The sequence below is a fragment of the Neophocaena asiaeorientalis genome, unplaced genomic scaffold (genome assembly GCF_003031525.2).
Source record: "Neophocaena asiaeorientalis asiaeorientalis breed wild unplaced genomic scaffold, Neophocaena_asiaeorientalis_V1.1 scaffold476, whole genome shotgun sequence".
Lineage (NCBI taxonomy): Eukaryota > Metazoa > Chordata > Mammalia > Artiodactyla > Phocoenidae > Neophocaena > Neophocaena asiaeorientalis.
This window is the reverse complement of record NW_020172178.1, coordinates 6394760-6412328: the sequence shown is the minus strand read 5'-3', so window position 1 is coordinate 6412328 and position 17569 is coordinate 6394760. Positions and strand designations below refer to the sequence as shown.

General features: G+C 55.4%; 3 protein-coding genes across 6 annotated transcripts in view; 2 read left to right on the top strand and 1 right to left on the bottom strand.

The window, feature by feature from the left end:
• Positions 1-4055, top strand: part of SLC25A29 (solute carrier family 25 member 29) — a 14136-nt gene extending 10081 nt beyond the window's left edge. The window contains exons 3-4 of the mRNA XM_024759694.1: positions 1640-1723; positions 2041-4055. Of these exons, the coding sequence (XP_024615462.1) occupies positions 1640-1723; positions 2041-2790 (834 nt within the window). The 3' untranslated portion in view covers positions 2791-4055. The remainder of the gene's footprint in view (positions 1-1639; positions 1724-2040) is intronic.
• Positions 4056-5265: 1210 nt separating this feature from the next.
• LOC112409482 (formin-2-like) lies at positions 5266-12158 on the top strand. 4 transcript variants are annotated; one of them, XM_024759633.1, is made up of 5 exons: positions 5266-5992; positions 6533-6551; positions 6920-7397; positions 8016-9894; positions 11286-12158. In XM_024759633.1, the coding sequence occupies exons 3-4, from the start codon at positions 7050-7052 to the stop codon at positions 8688-8690; spliced, it is 1023 nt and encodes a 340-aa protein (XP_024615401.1). In that variant the 5' UTR covers positions 5266-5992; positions 6533-6551; positions 6920-7049; the 3' UTR covers positions 8691-9894; positions 11286-12158. The 4 variants fall into 4 exon arrangements, with proteins under 4 accessions (XP_024615401.1, XP_024615420.1, XP_024615411.1 ...); XM_024759652.1 differs by having other exon boundaries at positions 5266-5558; positions 5772-7397; XM_024759643.1 differs by having other exon boundaries at positions 6533-7397.
• A 2595-nt stretch (positions 12159-14753) lies between these two features.
• The window catches only part of YY1 (YY1 transcription factor), a 26181-nt gene continuing 23365 nt past the window's right edge, over positions 14754-17569 (bottom strand). Inside the window, exons 4-5 of the mRNA XM_024759573.1 lie at positions 16813-16971; positions 14754-15970 (exon numbers count right to left, since the gene is read on the bottom strand). Coding sequence (XP_024615341.1) covers positions 15788-15970; positions 16813-16971 — 342 coding nt within the window. The 3' untranslated portion in view covers positions 14754-15787. The remainder of the gene's footprint in view (positions 15971-16812; positions 16972-17569) is intronic.

Below are 17569 nucleotides of genomic sequence, written 5' to 3'. Positions count from 1 at the left end.
CGCCACGCCACGCCCCTCCCCACCCCCCATGCCCCAGAGATCTCTCCCCAGCTAGGGACAGGGAGGGTGTGAGGTGAGCTTGGGCCCAGCCCAGATCCTGGGGTGGGAGCCCTGGGGGCTGGCTGAGAAAAATCAGCCTCCTCTGGGTCAGGGAGTCTTCACGTGGGGTCTCCCAGCCCCGTCGGGGAGCTGGGAGCCCCCGGGGCTTGTGTGCGAATGACCGCTTTTCCAGGGGTGGGTCCCTCAGTCCTCAAATGACATCCTGTCAACTTAAAAGACTCCCCCGAGGCATCTGAAAGTCCAGCCTGGGAGGGAACAGCTCCTTTCAGATCATGTCTGCTGACACAGCCCTCTTGGTGTCAGTGTCGGGGGACCACAGGAGGAAGAGACAGTCCCCCAGAGACCCCGGAACATTGAAGGGAAAATGAAGAGCCTCCCATCGCAGAAAACAACCTGAGACAGAGCTCGTGGTGTTAATACGTTCTCCAAGCTCATCGAGTGGCTGTGCTTTTCTCCTCTGAGCTGGCAGCCAGGGCAGGGAGGGGTGCTGGGGTGAACGTCGCAGGGTGCCCTCGGTGGTCAGCTGCCCCTCAGAGCAGTGGCTGCCAGCTCTTGGCTGAGGTCCTCGTGTGCCGAGATGGTATATTCTTTTCTTCCTTACAAAACATTTCCTGTAAGTGCACTCGCCAGCACCCCTACCCCACCCTGGCCCCGACCAACGCAGCCACTCAGGTCCCTGGAGTGGACAGCCTGACCGAGTTGCAAAACATCTCTGAGCCTGTCTTCCCACCTTTGAAATGGGAGTGACCGAACCCACTTCAGCCAGTGATTATGCCTGTAATGGTGATAATCTCTGAGTCAGAGCCGGAGACCAGCTCCCGGAATGGGACCTAACCTAGCTCACCCCGACCCGCGTGACACGGATTCGGAGTTCAGGAAATGTGCTTCTGCTCTGCACTGTGGGGCCTGCGTATCAAGGACAGAGATAAGCTCTCGGTCAACAAAGAACGCTTTCACAGTGAGGCTGTGGCCCGCTGGGCTCCAAGGGCGGTGCAGCCTGATCCCCCAGGCCCCAGAGTTGCTGACACGGTCCCCAAGGAGGCTGCCAGCTGCTCTCCTGTCACCACTTTACTAACTCATGACCACTGCCCTCACTGGGGGGCACTGGCAGAAACCAAGCGGAAGGCCCGTGAGGCCCGAGGCTCCTCACTTTCAGTGCCCGTTGCGCGCTGCCAGCCCCTGATGAAGGGAGTGCGTGGTGGGATGTTAGATCCTGAGCCCCTTTGGCGTCGGCCACGATTTGCTACCGGGAGGGTGGGGAGGTCTCGAGAGATGTCTCATGCCCCACTGTCACTACACGGTGCAGAGATAGTGAAGCCGGGGTCTTGAGGACCCCTGCCCCTCTGCAGCTGGCTGTCCCTGTGACTGCCCGCTGATAGCCTTCCCTGAAGAGGCACAGACACCCAGCCCTGCCCCACCCTGGAACTCCTAAAGCCACAGAAAGCTCCCTGGCTCCCTGCCTTCTGGGTCTGGCCTCGGGCCTCCTGGAGAGCGCCTCCACGGGTGTCCTGAGTGCTGGCCCCGGGGAGCCGGGCGTCCTGGCTCCACTAGCCCGCCTTTCACCCGGCCCTCCTTCCAGGTGCGGCTCCAGGTCCAGAGCATGGAGAAGCCCCAGTACCGAGGGACCGTGCACTGCTTCCAAGCCATCATCAAGCAGGAAGGCGTGAGTGGCCTGGGGCCGGTGGGGGTGTGGCGGGGAACCAGCCTCTGGGATGCTGCCGTCCGCAGACCACAGAGCTGGAAGAAGAGGCGTCGGGGCAACTGTCGGGCAAATCCGGGCTTTGCGAATGGCAGGGTGCAAGTGCCCAGGCCTCTCAGATTGAGGGCTTCGGTTCTACTAAAATTCTGCTTGATTCTCGTGTACCGCTAGGGGGGGCCGGGGCAGCCGCCAGCTGCGTGGAGGGTCCCTGGAGAGGTGGGCTTGGGCAACCCCGGACTCCAAGCGGGAACGCCCCTGACGCGTCTCTGTGCGCCCCGCAGGTGCTGGGCCTGTACCGCGGCCTGGGCTCGCCCCTCCTGGGGCTCACCTTCATCAACGCGCTGGTGTTCGGCGTGCAGGGCAACACCCTCCGGGCCCTGGGCCGGGACTCGCCGCTGAACCAGTTCCTGGCGGGCGCGGCGGCGGGCGCCATCCAGTGTATCATCTGCTGCCCCATGGAGCTGGCCAAGACGCGGCTGCAGCTGCAGGAGGCGGGGCCGGCCCGCACCTACCGCGGGCCCCTGGACTGCCTGGCGCAGGTCTACCGGCGGGAGGGCCTGCGCGGCGTCAACCGGGGCATGGTGTCCACGCTGCTGCGCGAGACCCCCAGCTTCGGCGTCTACTTCCTCACCTACGACACGCTGACACGCGCGCTGGGCTGCGAGCCGGGCGACCGCCTGCTGGTGCCCAAGCTGCTGCTGGCGGGCGGCACGTCGGGCATCGCGTCCTGGCTCTCCACCTACCCCCTGGACGTGGTCAAGTCGCGGCTGCAGGCTGACGGGCTGCGGGGCGCCCCACGCTACCGGGGCATCCTTGACTGCGTGCGCCAGAGCTACCGCGCCGAGGGCTGGCGCGTCTTCACGCGCGGGCTGGCCTCCACGCTGCTGCGCGCCTTCCCCGTCAACGCCGCCACCTTCGCCACCGTCACCGTGGTGCTCAGCTACGCGCGCGGCGAGGAGGACCGGCCCGAGGGCGATGCCGTGCCCGCCGCCCCGGCGGGGCCCGCCTTAGCCCAGCCCTCCAGCCTGTGACACCCGGAGCCCCCGGCACCCGAGGGCCCGACCTCTCCCGAGGCCGCGTTTCCAAAGCGCAGCCTAGACATAAATTGGGCCCCCGACGCCGACCGCCCTGCACCGGACTCCCAGACCCCGTGGGCTGTGGATTCCATCAGACCTGGGTTGAATTCCACGCCCAAGCTGGGTGACCCTGGCCACAAATTTGACATCCTCGGTTTTCTCCTCTGTGAAAGGGGGATCCTCATGCCCACGTTGTACAGTCAGGAAGCTCAGAGATGATGCCCCTGAGGTGCCCAGCCTGGCACTGTTAACTTGGAGTTTTCCAGAAACCCAGCCAACACGCCAGCCCTTTCCTGGGATCCCAGCCACACCACCATGGGGTCTCTGATGACCCACCCATGAGCTTGCCAGCGACTCGCTAACGCTGCAAATCCTCCACCTGGCGGAGCTCTCGGGACACTTCTCGGCCACCTGTCCAGTCTGTGTTAGGGACAGAGAGGCAGCTCAGGGGCTCCTGGTGTCACAGAGCTGAATCCTCTGCTAGTGCACCCCAGCTTCTCCATGTGGCAAGGCTGGGAATACCCCTACCCCTGACGCTCCCACTGGAGGGTAATCTGGGGGACCACTAAGAAGCCATGAGACCTTCTGGAAGCTCCGTATTGGCCTAGGGGCCGGGGTGGGGGAGTGGGCACAGGTCAGTGGGAGGGGAGATCTCAACAGGTAAATACAGCCATGGCAAGGAGAAGTCTTTTCACCCTCTGGGCTTTCAGGCTGCCCATCTGTAAAATGGGGACGTGGGTCAGCGGATGTCTGGGGCTCTGGCCCACTACCAACGGCCAGGAACCAACACCAGGTTTCCCCAGGAAATGGTGTCTTTCCCAGGCAACCTCAATGCTTCGTGTCCCTGTGAATCATCGCAGGGCCTGTAAGTGGGCACAGGTACCGCCAGTTTGGGCCCCTCCAGGCCGAAGGGCATCTGAGCCCACGCTCCCGGGGCTGCCCCTAGAAGCGGGGCTGTGGTGTGAGCTCAGGGCAGCCCGGGCGCATCCAGTGCATCATGGCCGTGAGAGTGGGCGGGGAGGAGGATGCTTCCGCACAAGGTGGAGCTGACTGTGGCCTCCTTTGCCCCGAGTGGCGCTCAGCCTCTTGGGCAAAGTGATAAGCTCTCCCAGGAGGCAGGCTGTGCTCAAGGAAGGACAGGGCTCCCACCTTGTACACGTGGCATCATTGTTGTACAGAAACCGCCAAGGGAATAAAGTGTTCTTTGTTTTTTTAAGACAGCAGGGCTTTGTGTATCATAGAGGAAGAGGTCTCAGTCCCACCCCGACACTGGAGTCAGAGGGGCCAGCATGGTGGTGGTCGGCCTGACCTGGGCCAGCTACGGGGTACCTCCAGACCCTCGGTTTCCTCATCTACAAGATGGGGCTAATGGAGGCGTGAGGATTAAGGGAGTACAGCTCACAAACATGCTGAGCAGTCTCAGCCGGGCAGCAAGCGCTTCTCCGGGACTGTTGTGACTGGGTGATGGGAGGCCTGGTCCCCGCCCATCCTCCCGCTGGGCAGGGCAGGCGGCCTGTGCTAGGAGCTCTCTGCAAGTACTGAGGTGGGAGGGCTCAGGGGACACTAGCTGAGGCCAGACTCGGCCTTCCGGAGGAGGGGAGGTCTGAGTGGAGCTCTGAAGGGCGAATGGACCTGTCCCTCTGAGGTTAGACCTAGCCCAACCTAAGCGGTCCGAGAGGGCTTCCTGGAGGAAGCCTCGCTTGCCAAAGGAGTGTCTTCATGTCTGTCCACCCCCACTTCTGCCCAGCCTCCTGCAGTCAATCCTGGACACGCTGAGTCTCCACAGCTACCAGCCTGGACTCTCCTTCCAACTGCTGAGCCAGAAGCCCCCGCCTGCCTGCAGAGGAGGGCAGGAGAGAGGGCCCAGCTTCCGCTCCAGGAGGGGACCAGCTCTCCTGTGCCTTCACACCCCGTTGAATCCCCAGCATCAGCCTGTGACGTCAGGCTTGTTTGCAGCTTCCGGGGACAGGAGGGTGGGAAGGGGCTGGCTGGTGACCCCGGGCAGAGTGTCCTCAGACACGTCACAGGCTCTGTTAACCCAGCGGTGTTCCCCCTGACCCCCGGGTCCCAGGCAGCAGCTCCTTCCCCCGTGAGGTTCCTCTGGCCTCTCTCTCACTTCTCTTCCCTCTGAAAGAAACCAGGCAATTGCTAAAGCCCAGGGTCCCCCACTCCCATCCATGCTGCAATGGTTAAACGTTACCAAAAACTCAGGCGGGAGGAGGGGTTGGGAGAGGTGTAGGGTTTGTGTGGACTTTTTGACATTTTATTTTCTCCCTGATTTGAATTTTTACTTGTTTTATTTGCAATGAATACTATATTAACATGGTACAAAGTAAAAAATGCAAACGGAACCCAGGCTATGCTGCGAAGAGAAAAACCGGGTCCCCGCCTCCTCCCAGCCGTGCACCCCTCCCAGCACGTCCCAGGCGAGTCCCAGCACGTGGGAACATCCACGCTCCCGCAAAGCACGGCCCAGGTACTGACCGTTCTGTTCTTTGCTTTTTTCAGTTGACGATTACCTTGGAGATTGTAGCAGTTTCCCAGGGCTGCCGTAACAAAGGCCCACAGATTGTGTGGCTAAAACAACAGACATTTATCCTCTTAAGTTCTGGAGGCCAGAAGTGTGAAATTCAGGTGTCAGCGGTGTTGGTTCCTTCTGGAGGTTCTGAGGGAGAATCTTTCCCGGCCTCCTCCAGCACCTGGTGGCCAGCAATCCTTGGCTTGTAAGCACATTGCTCCTCCAGTGTCTGCCTCCGTCTTCATGTGCCCTTTTCCCCTGTGGGTCTCCGTCTTCTCTCCCCAGCCCCACCCCGGAACTGCGCGGCTTGCAGGATCTTAGTTCCCCAACCAGGGATTGAACCCGGGCCCCCGGCAGTGAAAGCGGGCATCCCAACCACTGGACGGCCAGGGAATTCCCTGTCTTCTCTTTTCATAAGGACGCCAGGCGTTGGCTTAAGGGCCCACCTACTCCTGGATGACCTAACTAATAACACCTGCGAAGACCGTTTACAAATAAGGTCACATTCACAGGCACCTGGGTTAAGGACCTCAACACATCTGTTCAGGGGACTCAGTTCAACCCACAACAGACACCTTTCCTTATCAGTGTGTTCCAGGTGGCCATGTTTTCCTGAACAGCTGCGTGGCCTTTAATCGGGTGAGCATCCCTTACTTTATTCTTTCAGCTACGCTTGGACAGTAACTAGATGGGGACAGCTGAACAGTCTTGGAGGAAGGGCAACACTGACCAGGCCACAGAGGGACAGTGAGGCTGGAGCTGAGGGGGCAGATTTAGCCAAGGCCTGGGAGGGGGGACGGGAAGGAAGGGCGGCGTGGCAGACGCTCCCAGGTACCTAGAATCCCAGTTTGTTCTGTGCTTCAGTGTGTCCAGAAAAAATATAAAATAACACCTTTCCAGACTCCCTTGCAGCTAGAGGTGGCCATGGGTCCCAGATCCTGCCAGTGAGATGAAAGCTGTGGCTGGGGCTTCTGAGAAAGCTTTGTGAAAGGGACACACGCAGCTGTGACACATCCCTTGCCCTCTGACCCTGCCCCCTCTTACTGATGAAATGGGGACAGGATGCCTGCAGGTGCAGTGGGGATAGAGCTGGCCCCATGGCCTTGGTGGGCCACTGAACCAGCCTGGCCTGGGGAAGGCCAGTCACACACTCTTCCTTGGTTTCTCTGTCATTTGTAGCCAAATGCATCACGACCCGGTAAGGAGCTGGCAGGTTTTGCCCAGGGTGGGGGGTGATCTGGGTCATGCCTTAAAGACCCCCCCAGGAGGCTGTGAGGTGAGTGGGCTACACTGGGCAAGAGGAGGCAAGCCTGGGTGGGGGCATCTGAGCCAAAGGGCAGTTCCAGGCTGGGAAGGGAGGGTGCCGGTGGCAGGTGGGCAGGGCCACTGGGGAATGAAGGGAGACAGGTGAAGCCCCCATGCAGTTTGAGGGAAACCCCGAGTCAACCCACCAACCGTCTTCCCCGATTTCTGCAGCACGGGAGGCCGGCCGTGGGGAAGTGCGTCCTCTTCCCCGTGCCCCTTCACGCCTCTCTCCTTTTCCTTTTTTATCCCTTTGGGCCCCAGGCACAGGGAGTGAACAAAGCGTGCCCCACCTCCTGACACCGTCCTCACTGGCCCGACCTGGCCCACCGTCACTGATGTAATCAATTCTCCTGGTCAAAAGCCCCTCGCCCCACACAGAGCTGGGGCCTTCATGGCTCCCCCATGGGGGGCGGGCTCCTGTGACTGCAGGAACAACGGATCAGCCCTTTGCACACACACACCCTTTAATACTCCCAAAAGCCCAACAGAGGACACCGGCGGGGGGCGGGGGGCCCTGTCCAGGGTCACAAGGCCAGAGCCCCGGGCCCTGTGGGCCCACAGCCCTCATGGCAACCGGCCGTCCTCCACCCACCGGCGGGAGCTTCACCAGACCCAGGATCAGCCTGGGCTCCCCCCCTACCCGCCCCACCGACTCCTGGCGGCCGACTCGTCAAGTTCTGCGGTTGGAGTGGCAGTTCAAGTAGCAGAGGAGCCTGGGACAGGCCAGCACCCACTCTTTGTGAGCCTTGGTCTCAACTCCCTTGCTGCGTTGGTACCCAGACCCTGACCTCATGGCACCCACCCGGGCTCCGTGGGGAGGGAGTGTCCACCGTGACCAGGGCACACTAGCTAAGGCTGCTGGGAGCTGAGCCTATGCAGAGGGAGGGAAGGCAAGGATGCAGGAGAGTGAAGCCGGGACATGGGGTTGAGTGGCCGAATGGCGACGGGTGATCTGCTGGCAGCCTGCAGGCTGAGGCAGGAGTGGCAATCAGAGAGCAGGAGGCCCAGGGACAGACTGGAGGGGGCGGGTGTCAGTGAATACAAGGCAATTTGGGGGCAGCCATGGCAGTGGCATTCAGGGGTGGGGTCATCAGGAGGAAGAAGCCAAGGAACAGACAGGCCAGACGGGGGTGGGCCATCCTAGGACAGATGCTGAGGTCACCAGGGGTGGTGGGGAGCCCGTGGCCTGGCACTAGAAGGGGGTGACTGCAGCAGAGCGGGGCTGGGGGGGAGGGAAGATGAGCAGCCCAGCCCCTGGCCCGCGGAAGGAGGGTGACGGAGACAAAGCAGCGCCGGCCTGGGGGGCTCCCACGCCCCCCTCACTGAAGCCTCAGTGTCTCCCACCCTCCCGATACAGGTCCTGACTTCAGCCGAGGTGGCCAGGCCTCCTGGGGCCGCTGCTCCCCCTGCCCCACCCTCCACGGGCAGGCACCGCCCTCTCCCTGGTCTGGGCGTGTGCCAGGAGCCCTCCCAGCCCCAGGCCCGCTCAGTTGACCCCCCGATGCCCCCCCGACCGCCCTCCCGGCCTCTCCTGGGGGCTAGCCGAGCGCCCACTCCCCTCCTGCCTTTGGTCCCTGGAGGGCGGCTGCCTCCTCCTCCTGGACTCCGAGGCTGGCCCCTGGTCCCCCTGCCGGCCCCTCACAGTGGAGCAGGCCTCCCATCTTCCATCCAGGAAGACGAAGTTCCTGAGGCCCAAGGTCAACAGGCCCAAGGTCATGTGCCCTTCGTGTTGGTCGAATGCCAAGGCCTTTCCAACCGCCGTGTCCCCTCCCCCTGGCCCGCGGCGGGCATGGGGGCCATGGGGTGCCGAGGCGGAGGGCCCCTAAGCTTCCCACGGCACTCGGGCTCCCGAAACGGCCAGGCGTCTCTAGGGGAGCTGGCTTTCGGGGTCCTGGCACCTGGACGCCGCGCACGCGCGCACCTGTCCCCACCAGCCCGGACACGACCCCCGCCCCACCCGCGGCCCCCCCACGGCCGAGCTGCTCCAAAGCCAGAGGTGCGAGCCAGCGTGGGACCTGGGACCAGAGCCTGAACTCGCCATGGCAGAGCCTGGGGTGCGGGGGAGTGGTGGGCAGAGCTGGAGAGGGTCTCTGGCCACCAGCTCCGGGGACACTCGGGGGATCCAGTACATAAGCAACACGTTGCAGAAGGCGATGGAAAAGAGGCAGCTTGCAGGTTGCTTCCAGCCAGGCAAGCACACCCTTCCTTGGGGCCTCCTGCCCTGAGGCTGCCCTCCCTCCCCAGCCCCTTCCTCTCTTTTCTTTCACAGCAGCCCCCACACTTATCTTTTATCATCTCTTGCCATCTCCTCTACTAGATGTAATCCTAGTACCCTTAGTTAGTGCGGTTCCATCAGCAACTGAAACGGGGCGTGACACATCATTGGGGGCTCAGCGGAATGAATAAACCTGGCAGTTCAAGGACAGGGAAGCTTTGGAAATGAAAACCTCCAAGAGGGAGGCAAGAGGCTGGGAAAGTAGGTTGGGGCTGGGGCTTCGGGTTTTACCGGGTACAAGCAGGGAGTCACTGGAGGTTCCGGTGCGGTGACAGCTCCCATGCTGTTGCCTGGCACGGCAGTGACGGCAGGCCGCAGGGGCCAGATCTAGGAGCTGAAACACTGCTGGCAGTGGGAGTCCTGGAGAGCCAGATCCAAGACCAGGAGATGCTCTCTTCTAAGAGCCAGAGAGGCTGCCTAGCTGGGAGCCCAGAGGCCATGGCGTCCACCACAGACAGGGACCAGGGCTTCTTTGAAAGGGGGTTGGAGATGAACGCAGGCTGAGGGTTCTGGGGCAAACAGAGTGCCGCTGGGAGCCAGGTAGCCTGGGTTTTGACTTGCGGCTGCCCGAACCTTCACCAGTGCCCCTCATCCATGGCACGGGGTGATCTGTGGAATTCCTCCAAGGTCAGTTTGGAGGAATGACTGAAAGGGTGTTCACAATGCCGGGCACGGTCCTGGGCACAGCTCTCAACAAATGGTATTTTCGCCGGGTGGAGGTACCGGCACGTGCAAAGGAGGGACACTGGTCTCGCTGTTATCTGGGGGTGCCCACAGAAAGCAACGCCAAAACCCTCAACAATCCGAGGTCCTTCCCATCTCACACCTGAAGATGCGCAGTTTTTCACCATGCTCCTCGGCTCAGCTCGACCTTGGCTTCACTCGGCAGTCTGGGCCTCACGTGGATGTGCCCCCTCAGCCACATTCTGTCAGCAGCCCCTCCATCATTAGCAAAGAGGAGGTAAAGTCACATGAATTAAGGGGTAACAATAAACCTTGATCTGCAGTACATCAGTCACAGGAGCCTAGCTGGGTGAGGGTGGGGGAGTATTTCATTCCCCAGTCCCTAAATCCTATCTAGTTCTCAATATATTTACCAAGTGTTAAAGAGTCTATCTCAGTTTTAGTAAGCTTTTCTTTTTGGCACAGAAGCTTCCAGAACTAACACTGAGTGAGGGTCATGGACCCAAGTGCATGAGAATTTCATTTGGCTGTGCCCTCTAAAAAGTAGGTGAGGGCTTCCCTGGTGGCACAGTGCTTGAGAGTCCGCCTGCCGATGCAGGGGACACGGGTTCGTGCCCCGGTCCGGGAAGATCCCACATGCCGTGGAGCGGCTGGGCCCGTGAGCCATGGCCACTGAGCCTGCGCGTCCGGAGCCTGTGCTCCGCAACGGGAGAGGCCACGACAGTGAGAGGCCCGCGTACCGCAAAAAAAAAAAAAAGTAGGTGAAGGGACTTCCCTGGCGGTCCAGTGGTTAAGACTCCACGCTTCCACTGCACGGGGCACAGGTTCGACCCCTGGTCTGGGAACTAGGATACCACATGCCGCATGGCCAAAAAAAACCCAAAAAAGAAAAACGACAAGTTATAATAATGTTGCTTTTCACTATGGCCTGAAACCATGCTCTGGGTCTTAAAGGTTCTGAATTCTTAAAAAAAAAAAAAGAAAAGCGGGTGAGGTTCTCATTTAAACTCCTTCTGGCCCATTAGTCCATCTTGGAGTTGAGGTTATGTTATGAAAGCATTTCTTAACATGAGAAAGACTGAATCCTAGGGGTTCCCATTCCTGTGCCAGAAGGAAACCCACAAGGATCTGCCCCGGGCAGCTGAGGTAGCCACAGACCAAGCGGGAGCTTACGGCCAGTTGTACTGTGTAATGAAACTCAGGAAAAGAGGTGGCTTAGAGATTGAGGAACAAACAAGAAGCACAGGCGTTAAAAAGCTTAACAATATTATGCGTTTATTATAGTTTATAGAGCCATGTTACACATGCTTGGTGCTTCAAACTGAGTTATTGTTAAATGTTTTTCTGGATGCAAAGCCATTTGATGCGGATGCCTTAAATACTATAATATTTCTGCATCTATGACCTATGAGCTAAGGAAAAACCAAGGACAATTCCAGAAATGGCAAAGAACATTTAAGAAAAAGATGTACATGAGACGCAATGCTAAGTCCTTGAACCAGGGCCTACAGAAGTTACCAGAAAGTGAATAAAAACAGAACTGTTCTATGAAAATAGTTTAACCAATCACCATCTGTAGATAACAGAGCCTCATACCAGTTTTGGATGTTGTAGAAAAAAGGTTATTGTTTGGTACTGATGCCCTTTCCCCCTCCATACTGTATGCAGACATCGTGCAGCCCCCAGATAGAGCAGCAAACAGAATACAGCACAGCGACTGGCCCCCTCCCTATGACATCCCAAGGCTGTTTCTTACGGCGTCTGAGTGCCTTGAACAAACCTGCCACTTCGTGGAAAACCAGTCATCGCGCTTTACATGAATGTGATGCCACCACACCCACCTTCCTCTGCGGACTCCCCGAAAGCTGGCTGAAAACCTGGGGGCCCGGGTGACCAACCTGTGGGAATTTTGATTTGCCTGCTGACCTAACGCCAACGTTCTATCACTTCCGGTTTTTCCAATGGGAGCGCATGAAGTGTGCCAACCGCACGCCGCTCCCCTCCCATCAGGTCTCCATCCAGCCCCAGCTCCAGCAAACATCCTCTCCGGCCCTCCGGAGACCACTCGGGCACGGGGACAGACACCGGAAGCCTTTGGCAGGACACGCCCACTCGTGGAGGGCCCGCCCCTCCTGCCTGCTGCCGTGGCTCTGAAGGGCCCGCACTTACAGGCCTTCAGGCAACCAGGGAACCCGAGCACAGTCCGGGCACTGACAGTCAAGGCCCACAAAGGTCAGGAAGCTGCGGTGCAGGAGACCTAGCCAGCCACGCAGTCAAGTGCTTCTGCGCAGGCGCGAGGGACCCCGAGGCCACCCTCTGTTACGTGGAGGAGCAGACTGTGGAGCGCGCGACCTCGGCTGCGAGGAAGCACAGCTTGGGGGGTCGCGCCTCCTCCTCAACCTCTTGGGGTCAAAGTTAGGGTGGAACACACCTGCCTGGACCTGCCGGGTCTGAGCTCTGACGATGTGCTGCACTTGCACCGCTGCCAACGGGAGCCAGGGCAAGGGGCTCTGCAGTCAGGTGCCCGGGGGGCCAGGCTCAAGGCCACCTCCCCGCGGTGCGGCCCCGGCGTCCAGCGGACGCCCACGAACCGCTTCAGCTCTCGCCACTGCTCTGCCCTCTGGGGTCCTTGCTTTTGCTGGTGGTCAGATGTCAAGAATATAGAGGGAACTGAGGGTTAGTAACGTGGCCTTACTAAGCATGCCGATCCCAAACCAGAACCAGACACAAGAAGGGATCCGTGTTCTCTGCCTGTAGCTGTTGTGCGGGTGGATTATCAGGGTTCCAACTCAAAAACGTAGAGAGACCAGGGCTTCCTGCGCCACAGAAACCGATCCTGAGGTTAAGGTACAGGAGGTAAGCCTGGCTAAGCAGCGACGGCAGCAGTAAACCTCCTGAAAGAGCTTCAACAGCTGCTCAGACAGAGCCGCGGTCTCTACAGGCGCCCTGCTGAATGAAGGGTCTCACAGATCATGAAGAAACAAACCAGAACTCAGCAACACCATCAGGCGTCCAGGGTACTATCCAACGGGTCTCGCTTTACTCAAATTTAGCAAAATAATCGACATTTAAAAGAATGTACGTGAAAACCAAATAAAAAAAAACACAAGAACTTTGATTTTCCTCAAATCCGCAGGCCTTGAACCTAGGCGCACAGCACACAAACACCATGAAACCAACAGAGAGCTCAATGTCACCTTGGAAAATAAATGTCACTCTGGGGTGACAGTTCTTTATACAAATATTATGCTTCCCCCTAAACCCCTACCACCAAAAAAAGGGGAAAATAATAAATCCAAAAATAGAAAACAACATCTTGTTAAATGTAAACTTATCCTCTGGAGTTTTTATATATGCTAGAAACATGCATTTATTTCAGCTCAGATGTAAGAAAATATGTCTATCAGTATTACTTATAAATCAGATTAATCCTCAAGACAATTGACTCACTGTGAGAACATGATTTTAAATTTTAGTAAATTACATCTTTACCAAAATTATAAATTCTAACCACGAGCAAAATGGGTATGTTATACCCAAGGAGAACTACCCCTACTCTGTAAGCTGCTGCTCATTTATCAGTTTCCTACACTACTGGTGTTAAGTTGAGAGTGCTATGTCAATGAGGAGCTTGGGCATTAAATTTTCCTCAAATGCCCAATGAAATGCCTTTCACAAATTAACTGCAGATTGAGAGCAAACACGTGAACAGAGAAAAGAGTCAAGGGGAGCGATGGCTATTCCACTCAGAGACAGAAAGGGACAGAAGAGATGACCAAAGGTATCCCCCAAGGGGTCAAGGCACAGAGGAAGAGGGACCTCCCTCCAACTCAGGAGCCTGGCTTCTGTAGGTCATGACATGGCTCTCGGGGCTGCCGGGGAGACTTCCCCACAGCCCAAGTCTGTCTTGCCGTGGGCCCTTGGGCAGGAGTCCTGAGGACGGTGCCAGGACCAGGCTCCAGTGTGGCACAATGCTGGGTGAGGGTGATGCAGCTCCAGATGCCTAACGCAGCCACTGGGGGACTGCTCACCCGATGGTGGGGTGGGGAGGGAAGCACGGGCACCGACACCACGGGCGGTGGTGGAGGCCTCTGCCCCAGGTCTAGTCAAAGAACCACAGGTTCGCACTGGGACGCTCAGCTTTGAAGGGGACCTCTGCCATGGGCTTACCTCTCTCCTGACTGCCAGATACAGCAAAGCCTGGCTTACCCAGAGAACAGCTGGGGTCTTCTGATTAACTCAGTTCTATCAAACTACTCAATGGATAACAGATTCTGAACAAATAGAAAAAAGTGTCTCAAGTTAAAATTTTCATCTGTGATTCAGAAGGCACTTCAAAATTCCGGAGGGCCACAGGGTCACTGTCATTAGGTCACCAATCCTCCTGTATAGGACCAATGGAGAAGTTGTAAGAGACAGGGCTCTGTTTTTGACCCGATGATGTCCTGGACGTCTTGTACCTGAATCTCTGGTATTAGCTAGTCCGTCAATTACTTTGCAGAGTCAAGCATACAGCACAAAGACACACAGTATGTTTGCATTTTGAATAAATGGGATTTTGCTGTATCATGGCAGTTTATAAAATAGTCTCATGAGTTTGATATTTGACTCTAAGTAAAATCCAAAAATTATAATCGTACATTTAAGAGGTCACAATGTGAGAGGTAAAGTACTCATTGAGTACAGTTTTCTTAATAACCGAATCACCTTGCCAATCTGCACTCAGTAGCCATTTATTTAGAAGCACAAAAGTAAGCTACTGGCGCTCAGCTGCTACAATGTGCTAGCGTTGAAAGATTCCACTAGATGGATGAACCAAGGCTCTCAAACCAAGTAGCCAATAACCATAAGCGTTTCCTGTCAGACAAGCCAGGACCTGCGGGAGCTGCCCTGAAGGCGGCCTGAGCAATGGAAATGCCTGGTCTCCCCTCTGCTCGCGTCCCCTGCCAGGTAACACCTTACCGTGAGAACACACACAGGCCAGGGTAGCACAAACTGCTTCGGTCACACGTTTGCTGGGGGAGCTAAGATCAAAATCCTATTACCAACGGGCCTGGTGTGGGGTACTCTGAGGTAGTTCCTTAACTCGGGATGCCTGTTACCTACTCTCTCAGAATTCAGTACACAAGGGAAGTATTAAAATATCCATGCATCGCTTTAATCACAAGTCACTGTAATTGAGTGCAAAATAAAGGAAACTTGAGTTGCTTTATTTAACTTCCAATTTCTGGGAGGCTCAAGAATTATAATTATTCTGGACAACAAAAGGAAATAAGACTGTGCTTACAGATCTTTTTCTGCCATATTCTTTCTGTAGGATTGCTGTTTTATTGTTGCCCTTTCTGTTACACGGGATGTACACATCAGGTGTTAAAAGGTACAATACATTCTACGACTGAGCACCACTTTCTGTAACTGAACAGGCAAAGAAATCACACTGAACATCAGCATCTGGCAGTATTTTTCGGAAAAAAAAAGTGACTAAAATGGGTTTAAATTGATTAACACTATTAAATCACATCTAATATTTTGATACTACATGATTCAATACAGCTATACGATACAATTATACAAAATGTGTTAACATCAAAGAATACAACCAAAATTAAGATAGCAAACAAAACCTATATAACTTTTTTTTACAGGAAAATACTTTTGAAGTATGCATGTAACTGCCCATTCTTTTAAAGAAAATCTACTGCAAGCAAAGTTATCAACCTCCAGAAAAATCACACATAGCATTACTAAGCATATCCCCAAAAAGTGTACAATATGCACACTTGGAAAATACAAAATTAAAAAATTGTAAGCAACAGGTGAGCTTCATATTTATAAGAGTGTGAAAAGAAGTCCCATTTTTAGCACTGTTGTATAAAGAATTGTCTTTTGATGCGAAGTTCATGAATTGTCCTCCTGTTGGGACCACACTTTACAAAAACACCGTGTTTTTGAAACGAGATTACAGAGCAAGATAGAGCATCTTAGCAATGTCATCTTATTAAAGTTTTTTTTTTTTAATTTTTACTACTTTATCAAAACATGTCCCTTGGGTATGTAGGATTCGTTTTTAAAATTCTTCTCTAGAAACAATATACAAAGGAGAGGCATATTTATTCCCAATCACACTCCTGGAAGATGCTTCCCGAGGCTGAGAAGGGTCTTCTCTCTTCTCACTGGTTGTTTTTGGCCTTAGCATGTGTTAAGATGTGAGATTTCAGGTTAGTCGACTGAGCAAACTTCTTATTGCAACCGTCGAAGGGGCACACATAGGGCCTGTCTCCGGTATGGATTCGCACATGTGTGCGCAAATTGAAGTCCAGTGAAAAGCGTTTCCCGCAGCCTTCGAACGTGCACTGTCGAGGAGAGACCAGAGACAACCCGCTCAGACTCCGACTAGGCGCGGGAGGGGGCAGCTCACTGCTGGGGGGAGAGCAGCCTACCTCTTCTACCTCACTCGATCCTCCCTGCCCTTCCTTGCCTTGCCTGGCCCTGCCCTGCCCTGGGGGGAAGCTTTTGAGATACAGTCTAAATTAGGGGGCAGGGAGCCGTAACTCTGCCCAGACAACTCCTAGGACCCATGCATAGCCCTCATGAATTGTTTAACTACAACATAAGAGAAACATTCAGCAAAACAGCAAGAATCTTCCTAAATCTTATGTTAGGGTCCTAACATTTGTGTAAATATTTCAAATAATAAGAGACAAACGGTTAGGAAGGTTTCTGGTGTCAAGTATCAAAAAGAACCATGTTAGATTTACCAGCTGCACTGCTAATTCGTTCACTTGTTCATGGGCTTCTAAGAACAAGGCAATAAACACTATTTTCAAAGTTACTCTCTTACAGCAAAAATTTTAGAAGTTCCCTGTCAATTAGCAGTTCAATATACTATAAAAAATAAGTTAACTACAGCAAGCAAATTGCTTTAATCCCGCAGTGAACACATGAGAACTTCTGTTTTAGGCTTGCTCTCGAGCAATCCCGTGTTTCTCCTGACGTCAAGTACACTCCAGAAACACCTCGATACATCCCGTCTCTGGTACCACACAGATCACACACAGCGGAGGCGAGAGCTGGGGCAGCCCCCCGAGTGAGTCACCAGGACCCCACTGTGGCCTCTCTGAGCGGCGTCTCTCCAGCAGGCTGCCGCCCTGCCTACACCTGCGGGGACAGCGGAGGGGAGGAGGGCTGGCTCTACCTGAAAGGGCTTCTCTCCAGTATGAACCAGTTGGTGTCGTTTTAGTTTTGAGCTCTCAACGAAAGCTTTGCCACACTCTGCACAGACGTGGACTCTGGGGCCGTGGGTGTGCAGATGTTTTCTCATGGCAGAGTTATCCCTGAACATCTTTGTGCAGCCCTTCGAACAGAGAGAGAAGCTTAGTGGTTCACGCTGCAAACTGTTACAAACGATTCTACCGCCTGACAGCCTCACTGACACAATACAACGACCCTCCCAACCTCCCCACATACATTTTACTTCATATTGCAGTAGAAATATTATTTACGACAAAAAAACCCAAAAAACAGCTGAAAAAGGCCTTAACATGTAATGCAAGCTTCTGTTTTACAGTGAGGAAACTGAGGCTTAGAGATGCCTTTAAGTAGACTTGCCCAAGGTCACGCTACTAGTAGGAGCCAGGCTGGGAGTAGAACCCAGACACCCTGGCTGCCGGCTACACCAAGGCCGCCTCACCCGGCTACGCCCCCAGATGAAGTAACAGAAGCACTGAGAGAAACGGAGTTAAGATGACGGCAGTCCACCACTACCTTTGGTGGGCCCCGTATTCTGTGCTGCAAGAATGGGCTGTCATTCTCCATCGCCTACTGTTCCCTCTTCTCTCTTTGCCTCTTTCCCCTTCTTGACAGAGAAAGAAGCAAGAGGGTCTCCAAGGAATGGCAACTACAGAAGAAATTTATTTTGTGAGACACTAGGAAAAGAAGCAGGTAAACTGAAA

Bases quoted from the DNA above. Each gene is read 5' to 3' on its own strand.
- LOC112409482 (XM_024759652.1), top strand. From the start codon at position 7,050: ATGGCTCCCCCATGGGGGGCGGGCTCCTGTGACTGCAGGAACAACGGA. The intron at 7,398-8,015 runs GTGAGCCTTGGT...CTCCCGATACAG, and splicing joins CAGGCCAGCACCCACTCTTT to GTCCTGACTTCAGCCGAGGT.